This window comes from Hirundo rustica, chromosome 23 (assembly GCF_015227805.2).
Source record: "Hirundo rustica isolate bHirRus1 chromosome 23, bHirRus1.pri.v3, whole genome shotgun sequence".
In the NCBI taxonomy this organism is placed as follows: Eukaryota; Metazoa; Chordata; class Aves; order Passeriformes; family Hirundinidae; genus Hirundo; species Hirundo rustica.
Window position 1 is genome coordinate 1,715,355 of NC_053472.1, and position 21,650 is coordinate 1,737,004.

Below are 21,650 nucleotides of genomic sequence, written 5' to 3' on the forward strand. Positions count from 1 at the left end.
TGGTGCCTGCTCCTGTCGTGCCCTTGTGATTGATGCCTCTAAAAAGGGCTCGTGGAGCACTTAAGGAGACTGTGAGTGATGGATGCTGCACTCACAGCACACCCATTGGCCCCGACACAGGACGCACAGGCATTCCAGAGCTGTCCGGGAGGCAGGAACTGGCACAGGGAGAGTCATGATCTCTGTTGGTGGACAGGAGAACCTGTTCCTCATCCCAGCCTGGAATCATGTGCTGCAATCAGACAGTTCCCTCTGCACCCCCGTGGCAGGAGGGGAAGGGAGGTTCAGGTGCCCACACCTCTGGCAGGCTGAGCCAGATCAGGAGTGTGGCTTTGGTGCCACAGACTCCTCACTGACCCATTTCCACCAAATGCCTGGAGCTGTTGCTGATTTGGGGTTGAGTGTAGCAGTTCTGTGAGCTGTGACCCTGAAGGTTCAGCGTTATTTCATAGCTGTTTTCAGCAACAGCCATCTCGGAGCAGGTTTTATTATTCCAGTGCTGGGCTGACCTCAGCGTGAGCTGTTCGACACGGGTGGTGTGTTGGGATAGAGCCTAAGCCCTGTCCTTGTGCCAGGTGGGAATGAGCCTGAGCTCAAAGAGTATCACTCACTGCAATTAAGGAGTTTTTGGGGGCATGTGGCTGTGTTGAGCTGACAGAGAATCCCCTGAAAAACCTGACACAAGCACCCGCCCTGCTCTTGCTTTGCAGGCGGCAGCTGCGTGCACTCGGAAACGTCGAACCACATTTTGAGCTGGAGCCCCCTCATTCTTCAGCCTCTTTCCAAGGACTGTAAGGAAAAACCAGGATGGAGTTCATCCGGAGTCACCCTAAATGGTTCTGGGGACCTTTGTCAGCTCCAGCTGCGGGAAACCTGAGGCAGTGACCGTTGTCCCCACTTAACGCCAGGAACTGCACCGCAGCGTCGCTGAAAGGGAGTCACGGGGGGATGTTAATTATAACAGAGAGAGTCACTATTTATTTTTTGTAGTAGTGTCATATGAATGTATCTTGGTTACAAAATGGTTGCCTTTTTTTATATTATTTATGCCTTGAAATCCCTTTTTTGTTTTTGGTTGGTTTGTTTTGTTTTGTTTTTTTTCTTCCCCCACACACCGCAAAACTAGCCTGGTTATGTCTATAAAAAAAAAAAAGAATTGCAATAATATAAAGAATGAGGATGGGATATGTGGAGTGTGTTTCCGTGGCAATTTTCCAGCAGGACAAGCGCTTCCAAAAGAGCCCAAGAGAGGGATTTAAGCAGGTCTGAAATGACCAACAGCTGCCACCTCCCTGGCAGCTTGGTGACACGGTACTTGAACCCTCCTTTCCATGAACACCTCCTGGCCTCTTTTGGTTTCTCTGAGAAGATCCTGATGAGGAAATAAGAAGATTAATAAGAAAAATGAGCCTCGGTTGAGTCTGTCCTGTGCAGCTTGAAGCAGAACTTGAGTCAGTGACTGTTGTTAGATGCTCAATAACCCTTCTGCAGAAGTACAGGTGGAAATCCAGCCTGTCTGACTCTCCCCTCGCAGAAGACAAAATCCAGTTCAGCTCTTGCTTTGAGGGATTACTAACAGCTTGGAGAGCTCTGAAATGAAAGCAGTTACGGTGAAGCAGCTCCCACCAGCCCTGAGCAGGGCTGTCAGGAACCTGCCCATCCTGGACACAGCACGATGGAGGTGCTGCAGCCTTAACTGCAGGGCTTGGGTGGGTGTTTTAATTGTTCCTTTCCAAATTTAATCCCAGTAAATAAACCAAACCAGTGCTTGCAAAACACTCCCTCCCCCCACAGTGCAAGGCCCCAGAAATGAAGCACAATTTACAGTTATGGCCACCCCCAGGTGACTTGTCCAGCCCAGAGCAGCGCGTCCCTGGCCAGTTTGGGAAGGGAGGGAGCCGTGCCAGCCTGGCTGCAGCTGCTCCAGAGCCCTGGAGAGCTCAGGGCTCCTGGTGCAGCTTCACCAGTCCCAGGGTTTGGGGAGTGATGTCTGTGTGAGGAGGAAGCCTTTGAGATGTGCTTCGGTAGCAGCAGCTCTCTGGGCTACTCTGAGTGTTGGGATGGGGTTTTTGATGTTTTGTAGAATCCCAGAACAGTTTGATTTGAGAGAGATCTTAAAGCTCATCCAGTTCCACCCCCCTACCATGGGCAGGGACACCTTCCACTATTCCAGGCTGCTCCGAGCCCTGTCCAACCTGGCCTTGGGCACTTCCAAGACTGGGGCAGCCACGGATTTTCTGGGTACCTTGTGCCAGGGCCTCACCACCCTCACAGGGCAGGATTTATTCCCAGTATCCCATCTAAGCCTGGCTGTGTGAAACCGTTCTCCCTTGTCCTGTCACTATCTGCTTGTATGAGAAATCCCTCTCCCTCCTTCTTACAAGGCCCCTTCAGGTACTTGAAGGCCACAATGAGCTCTCCACAAAGCCTCCTCTTCTACTGTATTATTTGTGGGTTTATTTATTCTTTTGCCTTTTTCTTTTAGGGTTGTGCATCCTCCCTACTAGAGCTGCCTTATTCCAAAGTTCTCTACACCCCATGAACTTCACACCCGTGGGCTTTGGCTGCCACGTACCCCAGAGCCACCACAGATCTCCCTCCTCCCTTTTGGTTTATCTTGTCCTCACCTTGCCTGGATTTTCCTTTTGCAGAGCCTGTTGCAAAGGCTTTCCCCTTTTCCAACAGAGATCGACAGGGGAGTGGTTGGGATTTAACTCTGGCTGCTTTGTTTTCCCCAAACACTGAAATTTAGCCATGGTTTTAAACCTTGCTTAAATCTGCCCTGTATTGTGGGTGTGTCAGATAAAGATGTTTTCCAGAGAAGCTGTAATATTCCTTTGGAATGTTATGTGTTTGGAAGTGGTGGTTTTGCAGGGGCTTTGGGTAGGGTTTGTATTTCTGGGGGTGGTTCGATGAAGGGATCCATGCTGCTTTATGGCTGGTGAGGGGGTTGATACTCTGTGGGCGCTGATCAAGGTTGGTTTCGTGTGGCTGGATATTTCCCAATGGATTATTATTAACCAAATACAGGAGAAAATCGCCCAAGGTGCCCTTGTTTCCCACGCACACCAGATGATGAGGACTCAGGAAAGCTGGGAACTGCCTGACACTTTCCTTGGACCCTGCTTCCCTTCGTGCTTGCACCAATGCCGTGAAAAACCAGCTCCAATCACTATTTTTAACCTCCCGCGGTTTGGCCTCATACGGGGGAGTTTGGGGTGAAGATGAGGCCCCGTCCCACAAAAAGCTTTGTGGCTGTTTTTGGCACCACAGAAACCTCAGCACAGTCCCGGAGCAGCATCCCCAGTCGATGCCAGCCCTGGTGCGGAGTGCGGCGCTTCAGCCCTCGGGCTGCTTTTTTTTTTTTTTTTTTTTTTTTTTTTGCCATCGGTGAGAAACTATTTATTGTAGCCTAAATATTTATTTTAGCTCCAGCAGTAACTGCAGGCCCGAGGCTGAGCTGGAGGGGCTTTTGCCGGGTGCTGCATTTGGAGCCGGCTGCCTCCCAGCCCAGGTGGGTGCTGCCGTCCCGTGGTGGGAAGAGAGGAGGAAAGGGAAATAAAGAGCAAAAAAAGCCGGAGCGGTCAAGGCGTCGCTGTCACGGCGATGGTGACATTAACTGGTGGGTCATCGGTGGTGCCCGGTGCCGCCGAGAGAGGCTCTGCAAGGGCTGGGAGAGCCACCGGGTGGGTGCTGTGTCAGCAGCCTGGGGCGGGTGGCTCAGCCCTCAGCTCTCCCGTTACCTGCTGCCGTGCTGGGGACGGACGGGTCTCCCTGTGCCGGTGTCGTGCCGGGGACGGACGAGTCTCGCTGTGCTGGCCCTGCTTCCTCCTCCCCGCCTGCGGCTGCTTCAGCATCCTCCGCCGTGCCCACGGGCTCCTGTGCGCCCGGCGCGGCCCTGGGGGCAGGACGCGGGGTGTCGCCGGTGCCCGGGCACGGCAGCAGCGGGGCGGAGGGGTCTGGGCACTCACGTGCGGAAGAGCAGGTCGTGCAGCCCTGGGGACACACAGGGGGTGAGCTGTGGGTGTCGGGGCTGAGCCGTGGCCCCCGAGGAGCCCCCGCGGCCCCGGCACTCACGCGGGAGGGCGTCCCGGTGGCGGGCGAGGCAGTGCACGGCCAGGAGAGATGCGGCGGTGGCCACCAGCATCCCTGCCACCGCCGCCCCCGTCACCGCCGGGTAGGCCTCGAAGGGAGGCTCGGCTGGAAGAGAGCAGAGGGAACATAGCAAGGCCGGGCAGAGCCCGGACAGGCCAGGCAGGGTGCGAGCCCGTGCCTGAAACCTTACTGACGGCTGCTCGCACTCGGCTCCTCAGCTGCGCCGGGATGGAAACGCTGCCCTTCTCCACTCAACCCTCGCCGTGCCCCCACGGAGCAGCAGCCCCTGCCCGCTTCACCTGGCGTCTGCACCTCGGAGGGGTGCCCGGCCGTGCGGTGGTTGACGGCCAGGACGCGGAAAGCATAGAGCACCGCGGGGTCCAGCCCCCCGAGCCGCCGGTCGCGGGAGTGCGGCTCGATGTCGCCGGCGGCTGTTTCCCAGGGGCTGGGGGGCTCCCGGAGGGGCTTCTTGGTTTGACGCCGCTGCACCACGAAGCCGGTGAGGTTACCGGCGCCCTGCGTCCGCCACTCCAGCCGCACCTCGGTGCGGGCCCGCGTGTAGCGCAGCTTGCTGATGGTGACGTTGGGCGGGGCCGGGTACCCTGCGGAGAGACGGCAGCCGGCAGGAAGGGGCTCGATGCCCCCGGCCCACCCCTGCCGCCCGTCCCGGGACTCACGGTCCACGCGGAGGCGGACGGGGAGGCTGGCAGTGCCCACGGCATTGGTCGCGGTGCAGCGGTAGATCCCGCTGTCCCCCGGCCACTCGGCGTCCCGGACGGTGAGGTTGACCCACGCTTCTCCCTGCTCCAGCCGGTACTTGGCCGGCCCCGGCGTCACCTCGCGCTCCTTTGGGTCGTACCAAGCCAGCGCGGCGCCGAGACCGGCGCCGCTGCCGCGTTGCCGGCAAGCGAGCTGCGCCTCGCCGCCCTCCAGCACCGCCACCTCGCTCTCCGCCTCCAGCTCGGGGACCTCTACTCGGCGACAAGGAGGGGACGGTTCCGGCAGGGACGTGCCGACCCGCCGTGGCACGGGTGGAGGGGACGGGTCCGGCTTACCCAGCCGCAGGCGGCACTCGGCGGCAGCGGCCCGCAGCGGGTGCGCGGCCACGCAGACGAACTCCCGGCCCCCCAGGCTGCCGTCGGTGCTCAGCACCAGCACGGCCGTGGAGGCTGCGGGGTCGCCCAAGGTCCGGCCCGCGGCGTCCCGCCAGCGCAGGGTGACGAGCGGCGTGCCCCCCTCCCAGCGGCACCGCAGCATCACGTACTCGTCACCCTTGGTGGCCGCCGCCGCGCAGGTGGGGCTGCCGGACGGGACCCCTGCGGGATGGAGCGGCGTCAGAGTGGGGCGCTGCCAGGCCGTGCCGAAGCACCCCCAAAAAGGTGATACATCCCCCCCACACCCCAGGGAAAGGGGGGGGTGTTGGCCACAGCGTCCCCCGTTTTGGAGCAAGCTGGAGGTGCTGAAAGGTCCCGGGAAAGGCGGCAGCACCCTGGAGTGCCCATCCCGTGGTTTGGCCGCGGCACGGGGGCATTGCAGCTCTGCTGTGACACCAGGGGGTCAGAAAGGGGCTTGCGGGGCAGAATGTCACTCACACAGGGTGGTCCCACATGCAGCCCCCAGTGGCAGCGCGGGGTGGGAGGCCAGGCAGGAGAAGGAGCTGCCGTTCCTGGTGGCTGCCCCTGACTGGATCCTGGTGGCCATGGAAAAACTGGATCCCATCAACCCCTCTTCCTCCTCCTCCTCCTCCTGGGGGCCCACCCAGCGCAGCCGGGCCAGGGGGAAGCCCCCCAGCCAGCGGCACCGCAGGGCCACATCCCGCTGATCCTCGGAGGCCAGGGCAGAGCAGCTGGGGCTCCCGGCTGGTGGATCTGCTGGAGATCATCAGCACTGGGGGAGAGTGTGGGTTCCCCCCCAGCCCCACCTCGAACTGCCCCTCCCACCCCCATCCTCACCAGGGAGCTGCGCTGGTCCGTCTCACCCCGTGGGGACCCACGGGCCCCCCTCTGGGGTTACTTACAGTAGACAGTGAGGACAATGGTGGCCTGGGTGCGGGTCTGCAGGTGGCTGTTCTCGGCCAGGCAGGTGTATGTGCCCGCCTGGGCGCGGGCGATGGCAGTGATGGCGTAGGTCTGGCCCACGTGCACCTGGGACCCGTTGTGCAGCCAGACGTAGCGGCTGGGGGGGTTGGAGGGAGCCAGGCAGCTCAGCACCACGTCCTCGCGCTCGCCCGCGGAGAAGCCCCCCTGTTCAGGGGAGAAGGGCTCCACGCGGATGGCCGGCTCGTCAGGGCCATCTGTGGGGACACCAGGCCCTTTAGACAGGGATGTCCCCACTGAGGGGACAAGGCCCTCCCTGGGTCTTCCTCCGCTGGTGGGAAGCAGGGCAGCAAAGCCCCCTTAGAAAGGCTGCACCACGGGGGCTGTGGGCACACCGTGATGCACAGCGGCCACGGATCCATCGTGGTGGTAGCGCTCACATGGCCACGGTGGCTGGAGAGGAATTATGCTGCTGGGGTGTATGATGGCCACGAACAAAGCAACAGCAAGCCGTACCGTGGTGGCCATAGAGACATGGTGGCATCACGGTGGTAGGATACATGGTGTGCATGGGTGTTCCATGACAGCTATGGACATACCACGGTGGCAGGGTGCTCAGCGTCCATGGGCAAACCATGGAGCATTGTGGCGGCCACAGGCACCCTATGGATGTCACCAGCCCTGAAGATGCCCCCCCCAGCTGGCAGCTGAGCGTCCCCCCCCGAGGTGGGTGGCACCCAGGGCACTCACAGACGATGTCCAGGTAGATGGGGTCGCTGGTTTGGTTGTTGACCTCGTTGTGCACGGTGCAGATGTACCAGCCCGTGTGGCTGCGGTTGGCAGGCGTCAGCCGCAGTTCCGCCCTGGAGTCCCCCAGCCCCGCGGGGGTCACTGAGGGACCCCCCCGGGGCTCCTGGTGCTGCCAGGAGAAGCTCAGCGGCTCCGTCCCCTCCCGCACGGAGCACGTCAGGGCCACCGCTGCCCCCTCCGCCGCCGCCGCCGCCGTCGGCCGCACGAAGGGCTTGGAGACAGGCACTGGGGACACGGAGCGTGAGCGGCCCCCACAGACATCAGAACGCCCCAGGGCCCCCCATTGCCCCCGCCCAGACGCATTGTGTGGCCAGTGAAGTGCCATGGCAGCCAGTGGAATGGCTAGTGGGGACACCTGCAGGCTACTGAGGCAGGCCCTGCCTGTGGGCACGGGTGCTGGCTGGGACAGCTACCGGGACCAGTTTGGGGTGATGGGATGCTTGGGGCAAGGAAATGAGCGTGGCTGCTATGTTGGCTAGTAGGGGGCTGCACTAGTTGGAGGCAAGGGAGGTTTGCTGGCTGATGGTGTCCTGTGGTGGCTGGTGGGGCTCTGGGCTGGCTGATGAGTTCTGTGTTGGCTCATGTTGAGCTACGTTGGCTGATGGGACGCTATGGTGGCTAGCAATGCGTTATGTTGGCTAGTAGGATGCTTTGCTGGCTAGTGGCAGACTACGTTGGCAGAGTACTCTGCTAACTAGTAGGGTGCTTTGTTGGCGAATGGGGTACTACAGTTGCTAGTGAACCACCGTGGTGGCTAGTGGGACTCTGCATTGGCTAGTGGGACACTACACTGGCTTGCACTAGGCTTTATTGACTTGTGGAGCCCTTTTGTTGGCCAGTGGAAGACTACCGGGCGAGGGGCTGGGCTTGACCGCGATCTAAGGGGGTGTGATGCCGGCTGCTGCTGGCCAGCAGGTCCCCGCAGGCTGGCCACAGCCAGGGACTTACCCAGGACACGCAGGAGGACGGCGGCATAGCCCACGCGGAGCCGGCCGCGCTCTGGGAAGAGCCCCTGGCAGAGGAAGCGGCCCTGGGCGAACACCCGCAGCTCCCGCAGCTCCAGCGTCCCGTTGCGCAGCGTCACCCGGCCCAGCAACCGCGCGCCGGGGGCCACGGCCACCTCCCTGCCCGAGCCCACTGCCACGGCCCGCGGCAGCCCCTCTCCCTGCGGCGTGAAGCTCCAGAAGACCACGGCCGGCGGGGCCGCGGCCGCGGGCCCACAGCTCAGCTCCACCGCCCGGCCTCGCACGCCCGTCGCCCGCCATTCCTCGTAGGCCGCCTCGCCGGCCGCCAGCGGCTGCCCTGCCCCGGGGCAGCGCCTCCGTCAGGCCTCCGCTCGCCCCCCGCCCGGGAAACGCGGGGACGGCCCGGTGCTCACCCCCCGCCAGCGCCGGCAGCAGGCACAGGATCCAGGGACCCCTCCAAGGCGGCGGCGGTGCCCGGCCGCGCTCCATGGCGCCATGTCCAGCGCCGGCACGCCGAAGCAGGGCTGCGCTCTCCGGCGCGACCTGCTCTCCGGTTACCCCCGGGTAATTAAGCCCGGCCCTGATTAATTGTTAATTATTGATCAAACCTGACAGCACGGGGGGAACCCGACGCCGCTGCCGCCTGGGCCCCTGCAATCTCAGGGTTTGAGGAGGGGTGCACATGCGGTGGGAATGGCAGCATCCTTGCGTTCCCCTCAATGTGGGAATTTAATTCCGGAGCATTCCCTCCTCCATACGCAATTTTGGGGTTTTTTTGGCTAAAGGAGGGAAAAATACACTGCCACTCCCCTGTGATCCAAGCTGGGGGGTTTGGAGCTGGGGAAGCCAGGCAAGGAGCAAGGTTTGATATTTCATCTCCCACTGTCTGCCACGCCCCAGAGCATCAAACATTCATAGGGGCGACTCTGCCGTAACGCAATGCCAGGGGGCTGGAGCAAACCAGGGGGGATTTGGGGGTGCACATGGTGAGGGGGATCACGGAACACTCAGCAAAGTCTGGAAAACTACCTCCCATCTCCCATCTCCCTCCCTGATCCTTTAATCAGAATTCATTGCTTACCAAAACCACACTGTTCACACCAAATGTGTTTACTCCCCACAAAGAGTGGGGCTTGAAATGCCCCAAAGGGTTAAAGCTGGCAGGAAGGAGCTGCAGAGCCAGGGCCAGGCTCTCTCCTGATACCACCAGGTCTTGCTCCCACTCCCACAGGCCCCTGGCTGTGCTCTCGTCACATTTTGGTCACTTTTTGTGCCCGTTCAGGTTGGGTTTAGATAGAAATTTGGATGAGGAGAGCAAAGTGCCGTTCCCAAGCCAACAAACGACACCATTGTCAACTCTGAGCTAATCAAACCCCACCTGCGAGGGCTGATACATTTCAGAGAATTTTGGTAAAGAAGGAGCCATCCTGGTGATTACAAACAATTCCATTTATTAAGGATTAACAAAGGCACAAACACAGCCCAGTCCCTAGAGTCCAACTTCTGTCCTCACTGCTGGGACCCCGAACACTTGGATTTCAGGTCCCTGGGGTCCAACCTCTCTGCTCTACTGATGGGATCCCAAACACTTGGATTTCGGACCCCCGGGGCTCCAAACTCTCTCCTGCACTGCCGGGACCCTGAACACTCGGGTTTTGTCCCGGGATCTGGGATGGCAGCAGTGGATTCCTGCTGCCATCTAGCGAGACAAGGTTCGCTCCAGCCTCTCCTCAGGCAACACAACAAAACTCAACAGCTTCAGGAGGATACAAGAGAACCGGGAAGTTTTTCCCCTATAACTTTTCCTCCTGTTTAGAACTAGAACTTGGATTTGGGAGAACGAACTCCTGCTCCTCACTCAGCTGCAAGCTTCTCCAGCTCGTCCATGTTGTAGGGATCCAGCTGCTTGATCGTGGTCTCTGTAGGAAGGAAAGAGCAATTGTTGGGATGTGAGCGCAGAGCTCGTTCCCCTGAGCTGGTGTCTGCTCCACCAGAGTGCCCCACGCTCCCAGAGTGCTCACTGCAGCATTTCCCTCTGCAGGGAAATCGACTGGGAGAGGAAGTGCAGGGGGAACTGGATCAGCGGGGGAATCAGCTGGGAGAAAGCGGGAGGTGAACTGGCTCAGGGCTCAGGGCAGCAGCCACGGCACGGCAGCGGGAGTAAGCAGCGGCCCCACAGGCAGAGCTCGGCCTCTGATGTGCCCCCGCTCCCTGCTCCCATCTCCACAGCCATGCAGGACAGAGAAGGTTTGCACCCTCCAAAGGCAACATCACAACGTGAAAAGCACAAGTCAGAGCGCTGGGAGTTCATCCTCACACTGGCTCCTGCTGGCCATGGCTGTGGTTGGGTTCATCCACATGCCAGTTGTTCCAGCTGCTCACTGCTTCTATTCCGCAGCAACAGTCTTTGCCAGAACGTGTGGCTCGTGTCTTCTCCGCCTGGTGTCTCCCTCAGGCTCACTCCAGGTTCCAAGGACAGGTGGACATTTAAAGGAACCAAGAGGGCTGAGTGGCTCTGAGGCTGGAGGTGAGGAAGGGACACCGTTTCCTGCCCATCAGAAAGCTTCCTCTAAAAATCACAGGGAAAACAGGCACTGGGATTCAAAAAACCATCAGTGCAGCCCTGGCATCTGGCAAATCCCATGAAAATCCTCTTGATGTTAACAAGTGACAATCAATTTCCACTCAGGAAAGATTTCCACAGCTGCCATCTCCTCTCCCACAGCAGGGCTGAGCTAAGCTGGGGCACCAGATCCCCTGGGACAAGAGCTTGCAAGGAAAGGCAGAAAAAATGCCCGAAGGAGGGATGCTGAGGCACCCTAGGGACTGGTAACATCCCTTGCAAGTTGCACACAACCTCCATGGCTGTTTCTTGGGAAATTTGCCTGCTGGGGAGCAAAAGTCACCCTAAAAGCTGCATTTGTTCCCAGCGAGATGAGCCCTGGGGAGAGGAGCAGCCCGACAAGGACTATATGGGAACAGGAAATGAGCTGGAGGGGATCACAGTCCCGACCCCGCCTCCCGGAGCGCGGACACTCACGGAAATACTCCTCTATCTTGTGCACGAGCTCCAGGGCCCCTTTCTCCACCACGCTGAAGGCGATGCCGCGGTGCCCGAAGCGTCCCGCCCTCCCAATGCGGTGCAGGTAGGTCTCAAAATCCGGCTCGCCGTCCTGATCCATGGGGATGCCGAAGTTCACCACGGTGGTGACCTGCTGCACATCAATGCCTGGAAGACAGGGCAAGGATCCTCTTGGGATACCTTGTCCCACAGGGGCTGGAAGAACAGCACGCCTGCGGTGTTTTGGGCCGCTGGGTGTCTCAGGATACCTCTGGCACAGACGTTGGTGGCGATGAGGACCTTCTCCTTGCCCTCGCGGAAGCGCTGGATGACGCTGGCCCGCTGCACCACCGTCAGCTCCGCCGTCAGGATGGCCACCTGGTGCCCGTCCCGGCTCATCTTCCCCGCCAGCCAGTCCGCCAGCCGCCGCGTCTGCACACGCGGGGAGAGGCTGAGGCCAGCACTTCCCGCCCCAGAGTCCCCTGCTCCTTCTGAGGGAGCTCGTGGCAGTTTTCAACACTCCCTTGGGGAGTTTTGGGAGGAGCCCACTGTGCCCACACTGTAGAATGACCCATTCCTGATATTCCCAATGGGAGGGGTGGTGCAGGGCTCTCCCAGGCAGGGGCCTTACCTGGCAGAAGATCATGACCTGACCGATGGTGAAGGTGCCGTAGAGGTTGCAGAGGGCTCTGTACTGCTCATCCGAGCTCTGGCACACCATGAAGTACTGCCTGATGTTGGTCAGGGTGAGCTCCTCCTCACGCAGCTTGATCACCATGGGGTTGGGGATGATCCGCTCGGCGAAGGCCCGCACGGGCTCCTTGTAAGTGGCTGAGAACAGCAGCACTTGGCAGCTCTTGGGAAGAGCCCTGGGGCAGGGAAAAAGCTCAGTCAGCCCCAGAGAGAGCTGCTGCCCAGAAGAAGGGCAGAAACCCTAATTTAAATTGATTTTGTATTGCCTTCAATGGAAAGGCAAGTCAAGAGGCCTGACAGGAAAGATGGAGAGGGACTTTTTACAAGAGTCTGGAGTGATGGGAAAAGGGGGGAATGGCTTCACACTGAAAGAAAACTGGTTTAGATATTAGGAGGAAGTTCTTCTCTGTGAGGGTGGTGAGGACCTGGCATAGGTTCCCCAGAGCAGCTGTGGCTGCCCCATCCTAGAAGTGTTCAAGGCCAAGCTGGATGGAGCTCTGAGCAACCTGCTCTAAGGGAAGGTGTCCCTGCCCATGGAAAAGGGTGGGAACAAGATGGGCTTTAAGGTCCCTTCCAGCTGAGGCCATTCTATGATTCAGTGAGTCAATCCAAGGCCTGTACCAGCTCAAAGGAAAGGCAGAAGGTCAAGTGTCTTTCTGTGTGTCTGGTGCATGCAGTTTTACAGAAAAACCTGTGGACAAGCCTCTTTGGCATCGTGAGGACACTCTTACAGCTCTCTGGTGACAGACTCCTTTGAAGCTAGAGAAGAGAAGGGAAAGCAGAGAATCAGCTCTCAGCAATCCTCACCTGTGGATGCGGATGCTCTGACAGGAGAGGCCCTGCGTGTCGATCATGATGTCGGCCTCGTCCAGCACGAACAAGGAGATCTTTGTCAGGTCCAGGATGCGTTGCTTGAAGCACCAGTCCAGTGTGGTGCCCGGCGTTCCGATGACGATCTGCTCCTCCAGCACTGTGCCCTTCAGAACTGCAAGGGGGGAAAAGGCATCTGGCTGCCTCCGGGCACCGAGCTCTCTGGTGCTCTGTGTTTTCCCTTGGCTTGCTCAGACCCTGGCTGCTCAGTGATGCCTTCAAAGAGTCACCATGATGCTTCCCTACAGCCTTGGGAACCACCCCCATATGGGAAAAGAGTCTGCAAACAGCCAGCGATGGTGGAAAACCTCCTCAGTAGGAGATGGGGACTAACACTACCTCACTGCCCCTCATGGATGTCTGGGCAGTCCCTGGGCTCTAAGAGAGGATCCCTGTGCTCCCTTCCCGTTCCTGGAGCAGTGCTGGTAGCTGTGCAGGGCCGGACTCACCTCGGTTTCCCCGGACAGCGTAGTTCACCTTGATGTCAGTGCAGAATTTCCCAATGGCCCGCACCACCTGCCCGATCTGCAGAGCCAGCTCGTAGGTGGGAGCCAGGCAGAGGCACTGGAAGGAGAGCAGAGGAAGGAGATGTCAGGCTCGGGATGGGGCACAGCAGGCAGGGAGAGCAAGAGGAGCTCAGGAGCATCCGCAGCATGAGGCGCAGGGGATGGGGCAGCACGGCACAGCGGGAGGTTCAGGGGCCGGGCTGTGCTCCCAGCTCCAGCCAAAGGGGCAGAAAGAAGCTGCTGACTGTCTCTGAGGAGGAAGTTCCTCTCTCAGAAGCGCGGTGCAGCTTGTTCTTGTGCCCTAGCTCAGTCACACTGTCCACACATATGAGATCTCACATGGCTGGGAACAGCTGGCAAAGCTGGTTCTGCACCCAGAGAGGGGACTGGGAGTATCTGACCACCAGAAACCAGCAGTGTCTGCAGCTGCTCCTCAAAACCTAAATTCCAGGATAACTGAAGCCTGGATTGAGCTACTCTGACAAGTCCAAGCACCTCCCTGAGGTGGGCACCGTGCTTTGGTCCTACCTGCTGCTGTGACGGGCCCTGGCCATTTATCATCCCGCTCCAGTAGGTGAAGTCACACAGGAACAGGGACAATGCCCAGAGCTCTGCCCGTGGCAGTGCCCTGGGAGCGTGGGCCAACCCCTCCTGCAGCAGCTCTCCCTGTCCTGCGTTACCTGTGGATATTTCTCGCTGGCACTGGCTCTGCTCAACATGGCCAAGACAAAAGCTGCTGTTTTCCCTGTCCCTGACTGGCTCTGGGCAATCAGATTTTGGGGCCTGCAAAGGCAAAAGCAGCTCAGTGGAACGCAGGGGTCAGGGCGTTCCTGCTTGGCACCACAGGGCTGGGATGCCACAAGGAGCCGGGGCTCAGCTGCTCCACGTTCCTACTCACGGGTATGCCAGCATGAGCGGCAGAGCCTGCTCCTGGATTTTGGATGGTCTGTTGAAGCCCATCATATAAACCCCCTGCAAGAGCTCCTTCTTCCTGTGGAAACAAAGCAGCCCAAGCGCCCACGTGAAGGAGGCTGGCACGCTGGAGCATGGTGGGGTCACAGGGGCTGTGGCAACTCACAGGGGCAGCTCCTCAAAGGTCTTGATGGAGAAGAGTGGGGACTTGGGATCCCGCTGCAGGATCTCCACATGCTGCTGGGACTCCACCAGGGATGTGTGGATCAATTTGTTCATCAGCGAGAGCTCTGCCAGCGACACTGGGAAAGGCAGCAACTCCGTAAATAAAAAAACTGGAATCACAGAATCATTAGGGTTGGAAGGGACATCTGGAAATCATCCAGTCCAAAGCCCCTGCCAAGGCAGGGTCAACTGGAGCAGGTGACACAGGAATGTGTTCCTTTAGGTCTGGAATGTCTCTGAAGAGGGAGAATCCAGGACCTCCCTGGGCAGCCTGTCCCAGCGCTCTGCCACTCTCCGTGTCAAGAAGTTCTTCCTCAAGTTGAGGCGGAACTTCTTGTGTTTTAGTTTACAACAAAAGGCTCGCAATGAGACTCCCCTTCTCTCTCCAGAGGATTTCTTTTTGTTCTGTGTGCTCATTAGAAACACCGCAGGCAGCATCCACTACTCCAGACTCACTACCAGCATACTCATAAACGAGCATCTAAACAACCGCACCGAGCCCTTCCCTCCTCGGACGCTAAAACACTCTCGATTCAACTACCACTAAATATATCGTGGGGCCGCCCCTCCCTCGGGACCCCGCGGGGCTCGCTGCGTGCTCGGCGGGGCTGACAGCGAGATCCCCTCCGGGACCCACCTCTCTCCTCGTCCTCCGCCTCGGCCCGGGCCGCGGGCGGTGCGGGGGCCGCGGGCGGTGCGGGGGCCAGGGGCGGTGCGGGGGCCAGGGCCGGTGCGGGGGCCAGGGCCGGTGCGGGGGCCGCGGGGAGCAGGCCGAGCCCGCGGGCCGTGCCGCGGCCGGGCCGCTCGGGGCAGCGCAGCCCGGGCCAGCGGAGCGCGGAGCGGCGCAGCGCGGCCCCGAGCCACGGACAGCCCGGGCCGCCGTCGGTGCCCGCCGGGCCCGGCCCGCGCTCCGAGCCCGCCATGGAGCCGTCCCACAGCTCCGGCAGCGCCGGATGGGGCGGGAACATCCGGCCCCGGCGGCGGCGGGAGCGGGCACGGCCGGGCGGAGCGGAGACCCCCGCGGTAGGGTGCGCGTCCTTGGGGTGCCGGGCACCCCACAGGGCGGGGAGGGTCCCGTGCTGCACACAGGGACTCCATAGGGTGCCAGCGCTCGTCCCTGTAAGGGTGAGGGGGGTCCTGGGGCACAGAGCGTGTCGCAAGGGTGCTGGGGACAGGGACCATGGAGGAGGGAGAGTTCAGGGACCCTGCAGGGTTTGGGGGCTGTGCGTCCGACCCGCACCCCTCCGTCGGATGCTGAGTTCTGGGACACCAAGGGGGAAGGAGGTGTCCCCAGGGTGATGGAGATGCACGGATCCCATGCGGCTTTGGGGGGTCCCTGGGGTGCTGGGGGACAGGGACCCCATAGGGCAGTGAGGGTCCCCAGTTGCACAGAGGGGTCCTACATGGTGCCAGCACTGGTCCCCATAAGGTTTTGGGGGTCTCTGGGGAATAGACTGCCCCATAGCATAGTGGGGTCCCTGAGGAGTTGGATGACAGGGATCCTGTAGAGCAGGAGGGTCCCCTGCTGCAGACAGGGACCCTACAGGGGCTGAGAGGGGAGGGAAGGGGCCCTTGGGTGCTGAGGGAGCAGGGAAGCTGTAGGTTTGCGGGAGGATTTTAAGGGTTCTGGGGGAAAAGACTCCTTCACAGATGGATGAGGATCCACAGGCTGCTGGAGAGTCAGGGACCACCAACCTGGAAGGTCTCCCAAGATGCCAAAACCCCTGCACTGTGGGGTGACAGGCAGATCCTCAAGCTTGTGTGTCCCCCATCTGGGATCACCCCAGGGGAGATTCAGGGGAAGCTGGACACAGAACTCCAGGCTGGAGCTGTCACATGCTTCCCATCATCCCACTCTCTTTCCCAGCCATCCCACTGAGCTTTTGGGGACCCTTTCCTGCACCAGAACTGCCGCCTTTTCAGTCCATTCCCATATCTGGGAAAAAAATAACACTAATAATAGTAATAACACTACTAGTAGTACTAATAATACCTTGCTTCCATCCTAAAGCTCCTTTATTTTAAAGATGAGGTAAAATAAGGCAAAGGCAGCAGAGTTAGGTGATGCAGAGATAAGTCTGGAATAATGGATGTTGCCTGGAGAGTTTCTAATGAACCCACAGAATAAGGAATCTTTGCAGATGCTTTATTGGGGAAAGAAGATATTGCCGAGACGTTGCAAAGAAAACCTCCTCCACACCAAAACTTAACCTGCTTGAAGTACATCACGGGGATTTTCCCGACTATGGAGGATGTTGAGGAGGAGAAAGCAGCAGGGCTGGGGCTTTAGGAGGAGCTGTTCCGGCGGGGCATGAGCCTGTGAGCCAGGTCCCAGCGCACACCGAAGCGCAGGGAGTCGCGTTTCTTCATGGTGGGCACCTCGTAGGTGTTGGGGACGAGGCGCTTCTGCACCTGGCGCGGCAGCCCCGGCTGCAGCATCTGCCTCCGCACGGCCCAGCGCAAGCTCTGATGCGCATCCTGCCCGGGAACGCTGAATCTTTCCCAGTCTTGTTTATATCCGTTAAGTTTGGCCACTGGGTCAGTTCTCTTGGCTCTAGCAGCCTGTGGAGCAATGTAGTTCGTGGGAGCTCGCCCCGGAATGGGGTACTCGGATATAGTGTCGCTCCCAAAATCTCCGATCAGAGAGTAGGGGTCGTCCCCAAGGTCATCAGAGTCGTAGTTCAGGTAGTGCTCCAGGGTGCTGCTGCTGGTGTCTATTTCCCCTTGGGAGATGGTGCCGTCCTCGACAGCGCTGTAATGCCCCAGGCTCTGTGGCTTGGCGTTCCGTGACTCATCAAAAACCTCCACCCTTCCATTGGGTCCGTGCCTCAGCACCTTCCTCTTCATCACCAACGTTCTGGTTTCCCTCTGATCCATGGGAAGGTCTAGCTGTGTGCCAAAATCAATGGATAAGTCAGCACAGGGATCATTGTAGGAACACGATGGCTCCTCGCTGCCCCCCTGCCAGGCACTCACATTGGCTGTCAGCTGCTCCTCACTCTCTGCTCCTAGCACCTTCTCCATGGATCCCACCAAACTGGGTGGATTCTGCAGAAAAAGAAACCAGGGTTAATTTATTGCAGTAAATTCAGGCTGGCTAAAGATGTCAAAGGGGCTCTGACACTCAAGGTTTTGGGGTTTCAGGGGTGTTGATTTAGGTTGGGGGTGTCCTCAGTGCGCTGCTAAACCTCCTGCTGCCAGCAGAAGGCTCTTCCCTACAGTAACACAAACACAACCCCTAAATTCCTGCTAGAAAACTACACTAGAATTGAAAAACACAGGGCAAGTTCCATGCACTGGGCGAGAGCTTAATGGTCTTTTTCTGTACCTTTCCTTCTAAACCCAGAATATTTAGTCATAATTTAATCAAGAGACATCCAAGAGGGTGTTTTACTTCCAGAGGAGGGAAGGGCTCAGTGCAGCGTGCTTAGATGCTCATTTATGAGTCTGGTGATAGTAAACCCCCAGCCCTGTGACAAAAAGGGATCCAGGCACCGATTCCACTCTCAGCACGGGTTTAGGATCCCTTTAAGGCAATTTGAAAAGCCGCGAGTGTTGCCGGTGCCGCTGGGAGCAGTGGGAGCAGATGGTGGGGCGGGATGAGTGGCAGCCATCAGCACGCTGTCTGCAGCGGGGATGCAGGTGTGAAAGTGACAAGGGCTCCGTGACGGCTCGCAGGGAACGTGCTGCTGCTGACAGAGCAGATCCCATCAGCTGGGGGAAGAGGAGTGATTGAAGAGTCCAAAAAAAGAGATTTGAGTGAGATGGAGCTGCCCCAGCTAAGCACTGGTGGTCCTGCTTTGCCTGTCCTCCCCTGGGAACACCAAGGGGCTCAGACAATAAAGACTGACTCTGTTGGTAACAGTTCTTCTGCAGAACAAGCCTAGAGATCTATTAAAAACCACATAAAAATGCAAATCCACCATTTTTTTTCTTTCCCTGCAGACCCCAAGGATCCACCAGCAACAAACTGGTGCTCCAAGGTGGCGGCTATGGCTGAGGAGAGCACGGCTACTGACCATAAGCAGCTCCTGAGGAGGGTGCAGGAGCTGGAAGTGGAGGTGAAGCGGCTGCAGGAGAAGCTCCGGGAGGACAAGGAGGGTGCTGGGAGGAGAGAGGCTCCTCCAGCCCCTGGGAAAGCCAGGAAACGCCAACAACGGCCCTTCGATTTCGGTGCCCACAGCCGCAGACACGTGGCACTGCGCATCGCCTACCTGGGCTGGGGCTACCAGGGCTTTGCCAGCCAGGAGAACACCCCCAACACCATCGAGGAGAAGCTCTTTGAAGCCCTGAAGAAGACGCGGCTGGTGGACGACAGACAGACGTCCAACTACCACCGCTGCGGGCGCACGGACAAGGGTGTCAGTGCCTTCGGGCAGGTCAGCACCTCCATGGAGGTTCCTGTCGGGTTTTCTGGGTGGGATGGAGTCCTGATGGGATTGCTGTCCCATGGCACAGCTTGGATTCATTCTTTAAAAGCTATCAGCTCTTAACCCTGGAAGCAAACCTGGCAATGGCTTCCTGCATGTGCAGTGATGATTTCAGACCTCTGAGGCGTTTTTAGTGCCCTTTCCCCCATATTAGTTGTTTTCCATAGCCCTGTTTTAGGAGGATAAAACGTGGTTTAGGCTGCAGATTCCCCAATAGCTCGGTGATGCCCTGCCCTTGGCAGGGCCCTCTCAGCTGATTTAACTTACCAACCCTACAAAAACCCTACATCTCCAGGAACTGGCTCTGTTCCTGCAGCATCAGGCAGCTGAATTTCTGCACAGAAGGGTCTGAGGGGAGCTGCAGCCAGCGGAAGGGAGCGTGGGAGTGGGAGCTGGAGAGAGGGAAGCGAGCTGGCCTGCTAGGTGGGCATGGAGCCATCCGGCTGGTTGAGACACTGGGGAGAACACAACCTTGGTGGCTTCACTATAGGGCTGGGTCTCCTTTCTTCCATCCCAGCACAGAAAGCAAAGCTGGCATAGGTTTAGCTTCAAATGGCTGCTCTGCTCTCCTTCACATGATGAGCCACATGAAATCAGGGCATTTGGTGCCTTCTCTTACACTTCAGCACCCAGCACCCACGGTGGGAATGAACTTGTCCCCACACCAAGCTTCCCGGCCAGCCAGGCTGTTACTGCCTTCCAGTCATCACCTCCAGCTTGGGAAAAAAAAGCACATTATAACCCAGTGACTAAAGATGAAGCCATTCCGAGACCGTGCTACGTAGGCAGCCTGCAGCTTTCCCTGTTTTATTAATGGAATCCATGGCATCTGCTCAGGTCCTCAGAGGCACTCGCAGCTCAGCCATGGCAGGATTGCCTGTCTGAAGCCACCTTCATCTGTAGGAGATCGTGGATGTATTTCCCAGAGGTGTGGGATGACTTGGCTCCACATGCCGCTGTGCCCATCCGTCCACGCTCTAATCCTGGCTTTCCTCATTTCTGCAGGTGATCTCCCTGGATCTCCGCTCCAGCCTGCCAGAGGGGCAGCACCTCAACGGCCACGAGGGCGAGGGGCAGCAGGAGGAGCTCCGCTACACCCACATCCTGAACAGGGTGCTGCCGCCCGACATCCGGGTGCTGGCCTGGGCCCCCGTGGAGCCAGAGTTCAGCGCCCGCTTCAGCTGCCTGAGCCGGACCTACCGGTACTTCTTCCCCTGCGCCCAGCTGGACGTGGCCCTCATGGACACCGCGGCCCAGCGCTACGTGGGCACCCACGACTTCCGCAACCTCTGCAAGATGGACGTGGCCAACGGGGTGCTCAACTTCCAGAGGACGATCCTCAGCGCCAGAGTGACGTGGGCGGACAGGGGAGGAGAAGCCGGGCCACGGGATCCCTTCCGGCTGTGCCAGTTCGAGGTGACAGGACAGGCGTTCCTGTACCACCAGGTCCGCTGCATGATGGCCGTGCTCTTCCTCATTGGCCAAGGCATGGAGAGCCCGGATGTCATTGACGAGCTGCTGAACGTGGAGAAGAACCCCCGGAAACCACAGTACAGGTAGGGATTGGTCTGGAAAACCCAATGGGCTGCTCTTCGGAGCAGCAGCTGTGCGTGGAGTGCCGCTGGTGAGCCATGCCAGCGCATGAAGCAGTCTCACGCATGGAAACAGGCTGCCAGCGGCCTTGCTGGGATGTATCCACAAGGATCTCTGTTTTCTTGCTCTTGAGCAAAGTTTTGATAGCTACAGTCCTTGGTATTTGATGAAAATAAGTCACTTTTTACTCAGAAAGGAAGTTCTGTTCTCTTAATTCTGAAGGTTAGGACTGGGTTTGGCAGATCCATTGTTCTGGAGCCGTTTTGTGGTCTCACCTCCTGTCCTTGTCTGCAGCATGGCGGTGGAGTTCCCCCTGGTCCTGTACAACTGTGAGTTCCCAGACCTGCAGTGGCTCTACGACCCAGAGGTGCAGGGCTTCAACGTGACACACTTGCAGCAGCTCTGGGCCAGCCACGCCGTCAAAACCCACGTGCTCCGGGACATGTTGGCAGGGCTGGACGCTGCTCCCGTGGCCACCAGAAAAGGTAGAGGGAATTTGGGGGGAGTAACTTGGAACGCACAACTGACAGACAGCAGAGTTAAATGGGATATTGGGAAGAAATTCTTCCCTGGGAGGGTGGGAAGGCCCTGGCACAGGGTGCCCAGGCTCCCCCATCCTTGGGAGTGTTGAAAGCCAGGCTGGATAGAGCTTGGAGCAACCTGGGATAGTGGAAGGTGTCCCTGCCCGTGGCAGGGGATGGAACAAGATAAGCTTTAAGGTCGACTCCGGCACAACCACTAAGGGATTGTGTGAATTACAGAGGATTAACTCGTTAAAGAAAAAAAGGAGAGGACGCGGTAATTAAATGTTGTTTTTCCATGATGTCACAGGTCCAGGGAGCAGCGTGGTGCCCTGGGGTGAGCTGCAGCCCCCACTCCACAGCCAGATCAGCGGCTTCGTGGAAGGGGTCCAAGCCCGCACCTACAAGCCCCTGCTGGCCCGGCCCCGATGCGAGGGGCTGGAGGCCCGGATCGAGCACTTCGTGCGGAGGGGCCGCATCGACCCGCCCCAGGGCCCGGGGGTGCCGGGGGACTGGGCCGGGGAGGCCCCCGAGGGCAAGCGGGGCAGCAGTGGAGCCCCCGAGCAGCTGCCCAAGAGGATCTGTATGGACACCGAGTGACGGGGCACCTCGGCATGGGGAGGCGGGCAGCGGAGTCTTTCACTCTTTTTTAAATTACTGTTATTGAAAAAAATAATTTTTTTTTTCAGTGCTATTTTTTTATAAAACTCAAGAAAACCCGTATAACGGTGTCGTGTTCTGGCTTGGGGGCAGTGGGAGGGGGCTCAGCGCCCCCAGCTCGCAGTGAGGCAGCACTGAGGGCGATGGCTGAGGCTGTCCTGGGCCGGGACCCCCCACCCCTCTCGCTCCCGGTACCTCCAGCCCGGCCGCGCCGCTGCCGCTGCTCCGTTGTGAGCCGCAACCGCCGCTGTGGTTTAAACACCCCCGCGCGCC

At 59.0% G+C, this 21,650-nt stretch overlaps 5 protein-coding genes across 18 annotated transcripts in view; 2 read left to right on the top strand and 3 right to left on the bottom strand.

The window, feature by feature from the left end:
• Positions 1-2,812, top strand: part of CDON (cell adhesion associated, oncogene regulated) — a 56,382-nt gene extending 53,570 nt beyond the window's left edge. For 5 of the 6 annotated variants that reach the window (XM_040085160.2, XM_040085162.2, XM_040085161.2 and 2 more), the window contains exon 20: positions 711-2,812. In XM_040085160.2, the coding sequence (XP_039941094.1) occupies positions 711-877 (167 nt within the window). In that variant the 3' untranslated portion in view covers positions 878-2,812. The remainder of the gene's footprint in view (positions 1-710) is intronic. The other variant, XR_009208478.1, reaches the window with a different exon arrangement.
• Positions 2,813-3,584: 772 nt separating this feature from the next.
• Positions 3,585-8,395, bottom strand: VSIG10L2 (V-set and immunoglobulin domain containing 10 like 2). The gene is made up of 11 exons (XM_058423368.1): positions 8,320-8,395; positions 7,890-8,243; positions 6,882-7,166; positions 6,113-6,388; positions 5,688-5,963; positions 4,773-5,411; positions 4,395-4,697; positions 4,078-4,200; positions 3,972-3,996; positions 3,744-3,898; positions 3,585-3,661 (listed from the first exon to the last, which is right to left on the bottom strand). The coding sequence occupies exons 1-11, from the start codon at positions 8,393-8,395 to the stop codon at positions 3,585-3,587; spliced, it is 2,589 nt and encodes an 862-aa protein (XP_058279351.1).
• A 984-nt stretch (positions 8,396-9,379) lies between these two features.
• Positions 9,380-14,869, bottom strand: DDX25 (DEAD-box helicase 25). Of its 5 annotated transcripts, XR_005703927.2 has the most exons (10): positions 14,115-14,684; positions 13,935-14,027; positions 13,717-13,819; positions 12,980-13,094; positions 12,468-12,645; positions 11,599-11,836; positions 11,237-11,399; positions 10,947-11,135; positions 10,224-10,454; positions 9,380-9,825 (listed from the first exon to the last, which is right to left on the bottom strand). XR_005703927.2 is itself a non-coding variant. In XM_058423410.1 (9 exons), exons 1-9 carry the CDS (start codon positions 14,225-14,227, stop codon positions 9,761-9,763), a joined length of 1,257 nt encoding a protein of 418 aa, XP_058279393.1. In that variant the 5' UTR covers positions 14,228-14,684; the 3' UTR covers positions 9,380-9,760. The 5 variants fall into 5 exon arrangements, 4 of the variants coding, with proteins under 4 accessions (XP_058279393.1, XP_039941089.1, XP_039941090.1 ...); XM_058423410.1 differs by lacking the exon at positions 10,224-10,454; XM_040085155.2 differs by lacking the exon at positions 9,380-9,825 and adding an exon at positions 14,811-14,869 and having other exon boundaries at positions 10,316-11,135; positions 14,115-14,250.
• Positions 14,870-15,134: 265 nt separating this feature from the next.
• PUS3 (pseudouridine synthase 3) lies at positions 15,135-21,430 on the top strand. Of its 5 annotated transcripts, none has more exons than XM_040085153.2 (5): positions 15,135-15,201; positions 18,119-18,552; positions 19,609-20,159; positions 20,491-20,681; positions 21,028-21,430. In XM_040085153.2, exons 2-5 carry the CDS (start codon positions 18,166-18,168, stop codon positions 21,315-21,317), a joined length of 1,419 nt encoding a protein of 472 aa, XP_039941087.1. In that variant the 5' UTR covers positions 15,135-15,201; positions 18,119-18,165; the 3' UTR covers positions 21,318-21,430. The 5 variants fall into 5 exon arrangements, with proteins under 5 accessions (XP_039941087.1, XP_039941085.1, XP_039941084.1 ...); XM_040085151.2 differs by having other exon boundaries at positions 15,145-15,196; XM_040085150.2 differs by having other exon boundaries at positions 15,162-15,292.
• On the bottom strand, positions 16,083-21,631 carry HYLS1 (HYLS1 centriolar and ciliogenesis associated). The gene is made up of 3 exons (XM_058423415.1): positions 21,573-21,631; positions 17,150-17,221; positions 16,083-17,062 (listed from the first exon to the last, which is right to left on the bottom strand). Exons 2-3 carry the CDS (start codon positions 17,195-17,197, stop codon positions 16,460-16,462), a joined length of 651 nt encoding a protein of 216 aa, XP_058279398.1. The 5' UTR covers positions 17,198-17,221; positions 21,573-21,631; the 3' UTR covers positions 16,083-16,459.
• Positions 21,632-21,650: the final 19 nt, after the last annotated feature.

Excerpts from the sequence above, each read along its gene's own strand:
- VSIG10L2 (XM_058423368.1), bottom strand. The coding sequence starts at position 8,395 with ATGGAGCGCGGCCGGGCACCGCCGCCGCCTTGGAGGGGTCCCTGGATC. Across the intron at positions 3,997-4,077 it reads CCACCGGGACGCCCTCCCGC|GGCTGCACGACCTGCTCTTC; the intron begins GTGAGTGCCGGG and ends GTGTGTCCCCAG. Across the intron at positions 3,662-3,743 it reads CGTCCCCAGCACGGCAGCAG|AGCCTCTCTCGGCGGCACCG; the intron begins GTAACGGGAGAG and ends CAGCCCTTGCAG.
- DDX25 (XM_040085155.2), bottom strand. The coding sequence starts at position 14,227 with ATGAACAAATTGATCCACACATCCCTGGTGGAGTCCCAGCAGCATGTG. Across the intron at positions 11,837-12,467 it reads CAGAGCATCCGCATCCACAG|GGCTCTTCCCAAGAGCTGCC; the intron begins GTGAGGATTGCT and ends TCCCTGCCCCAG. Across the intron at positions 11,400-11,598 it reads AGGTCATGATCTTCTGCCAG|ACGCGGCGGCTGGCGGACTG; the intron begins GTAAGGCCCCTG and ends CCGCGTGTGCAG.
- HYLS1 (XM_058423415.1), bottom strand. The coding sequence starts at position 17,197 with ATGGAGAAGGTGCTAGGAGCAGAGAGTGAGGAGCAGCTGACAGCCAAT. Across the intron at positions 17,063-17,149 it reads AGGAGCAGCTGACAGCCAAT|CTAGACCTTCCCATGGATCA; the intron begins GTGAGTGCCTGG and ends TTTGGCACACAG.
- PUS3 (XM_040085149.2), top strand. The coding sequence starts at position 18,085 with ATGCAAATCCACCATTTTTTTTCTTTCCCTGCAGACCCCAAGGATCCA. Across the intron at positions 18,553-19,608 it reads GTGTCAGTGCCTTCGGGCAG|GTGATCTCCCTGGATCTCCG; the intron begins GTCAGCACCTCC and ends TCATTTCTGCAG. Across the intron at positions 20,682-21,027 it reads TCCCGTGGCCACCAGAAAAG|GTCCAGGGAGCAGCGTGGTG; the intron begins GTAGAGGGAATT and ends ATGATGTCACAG.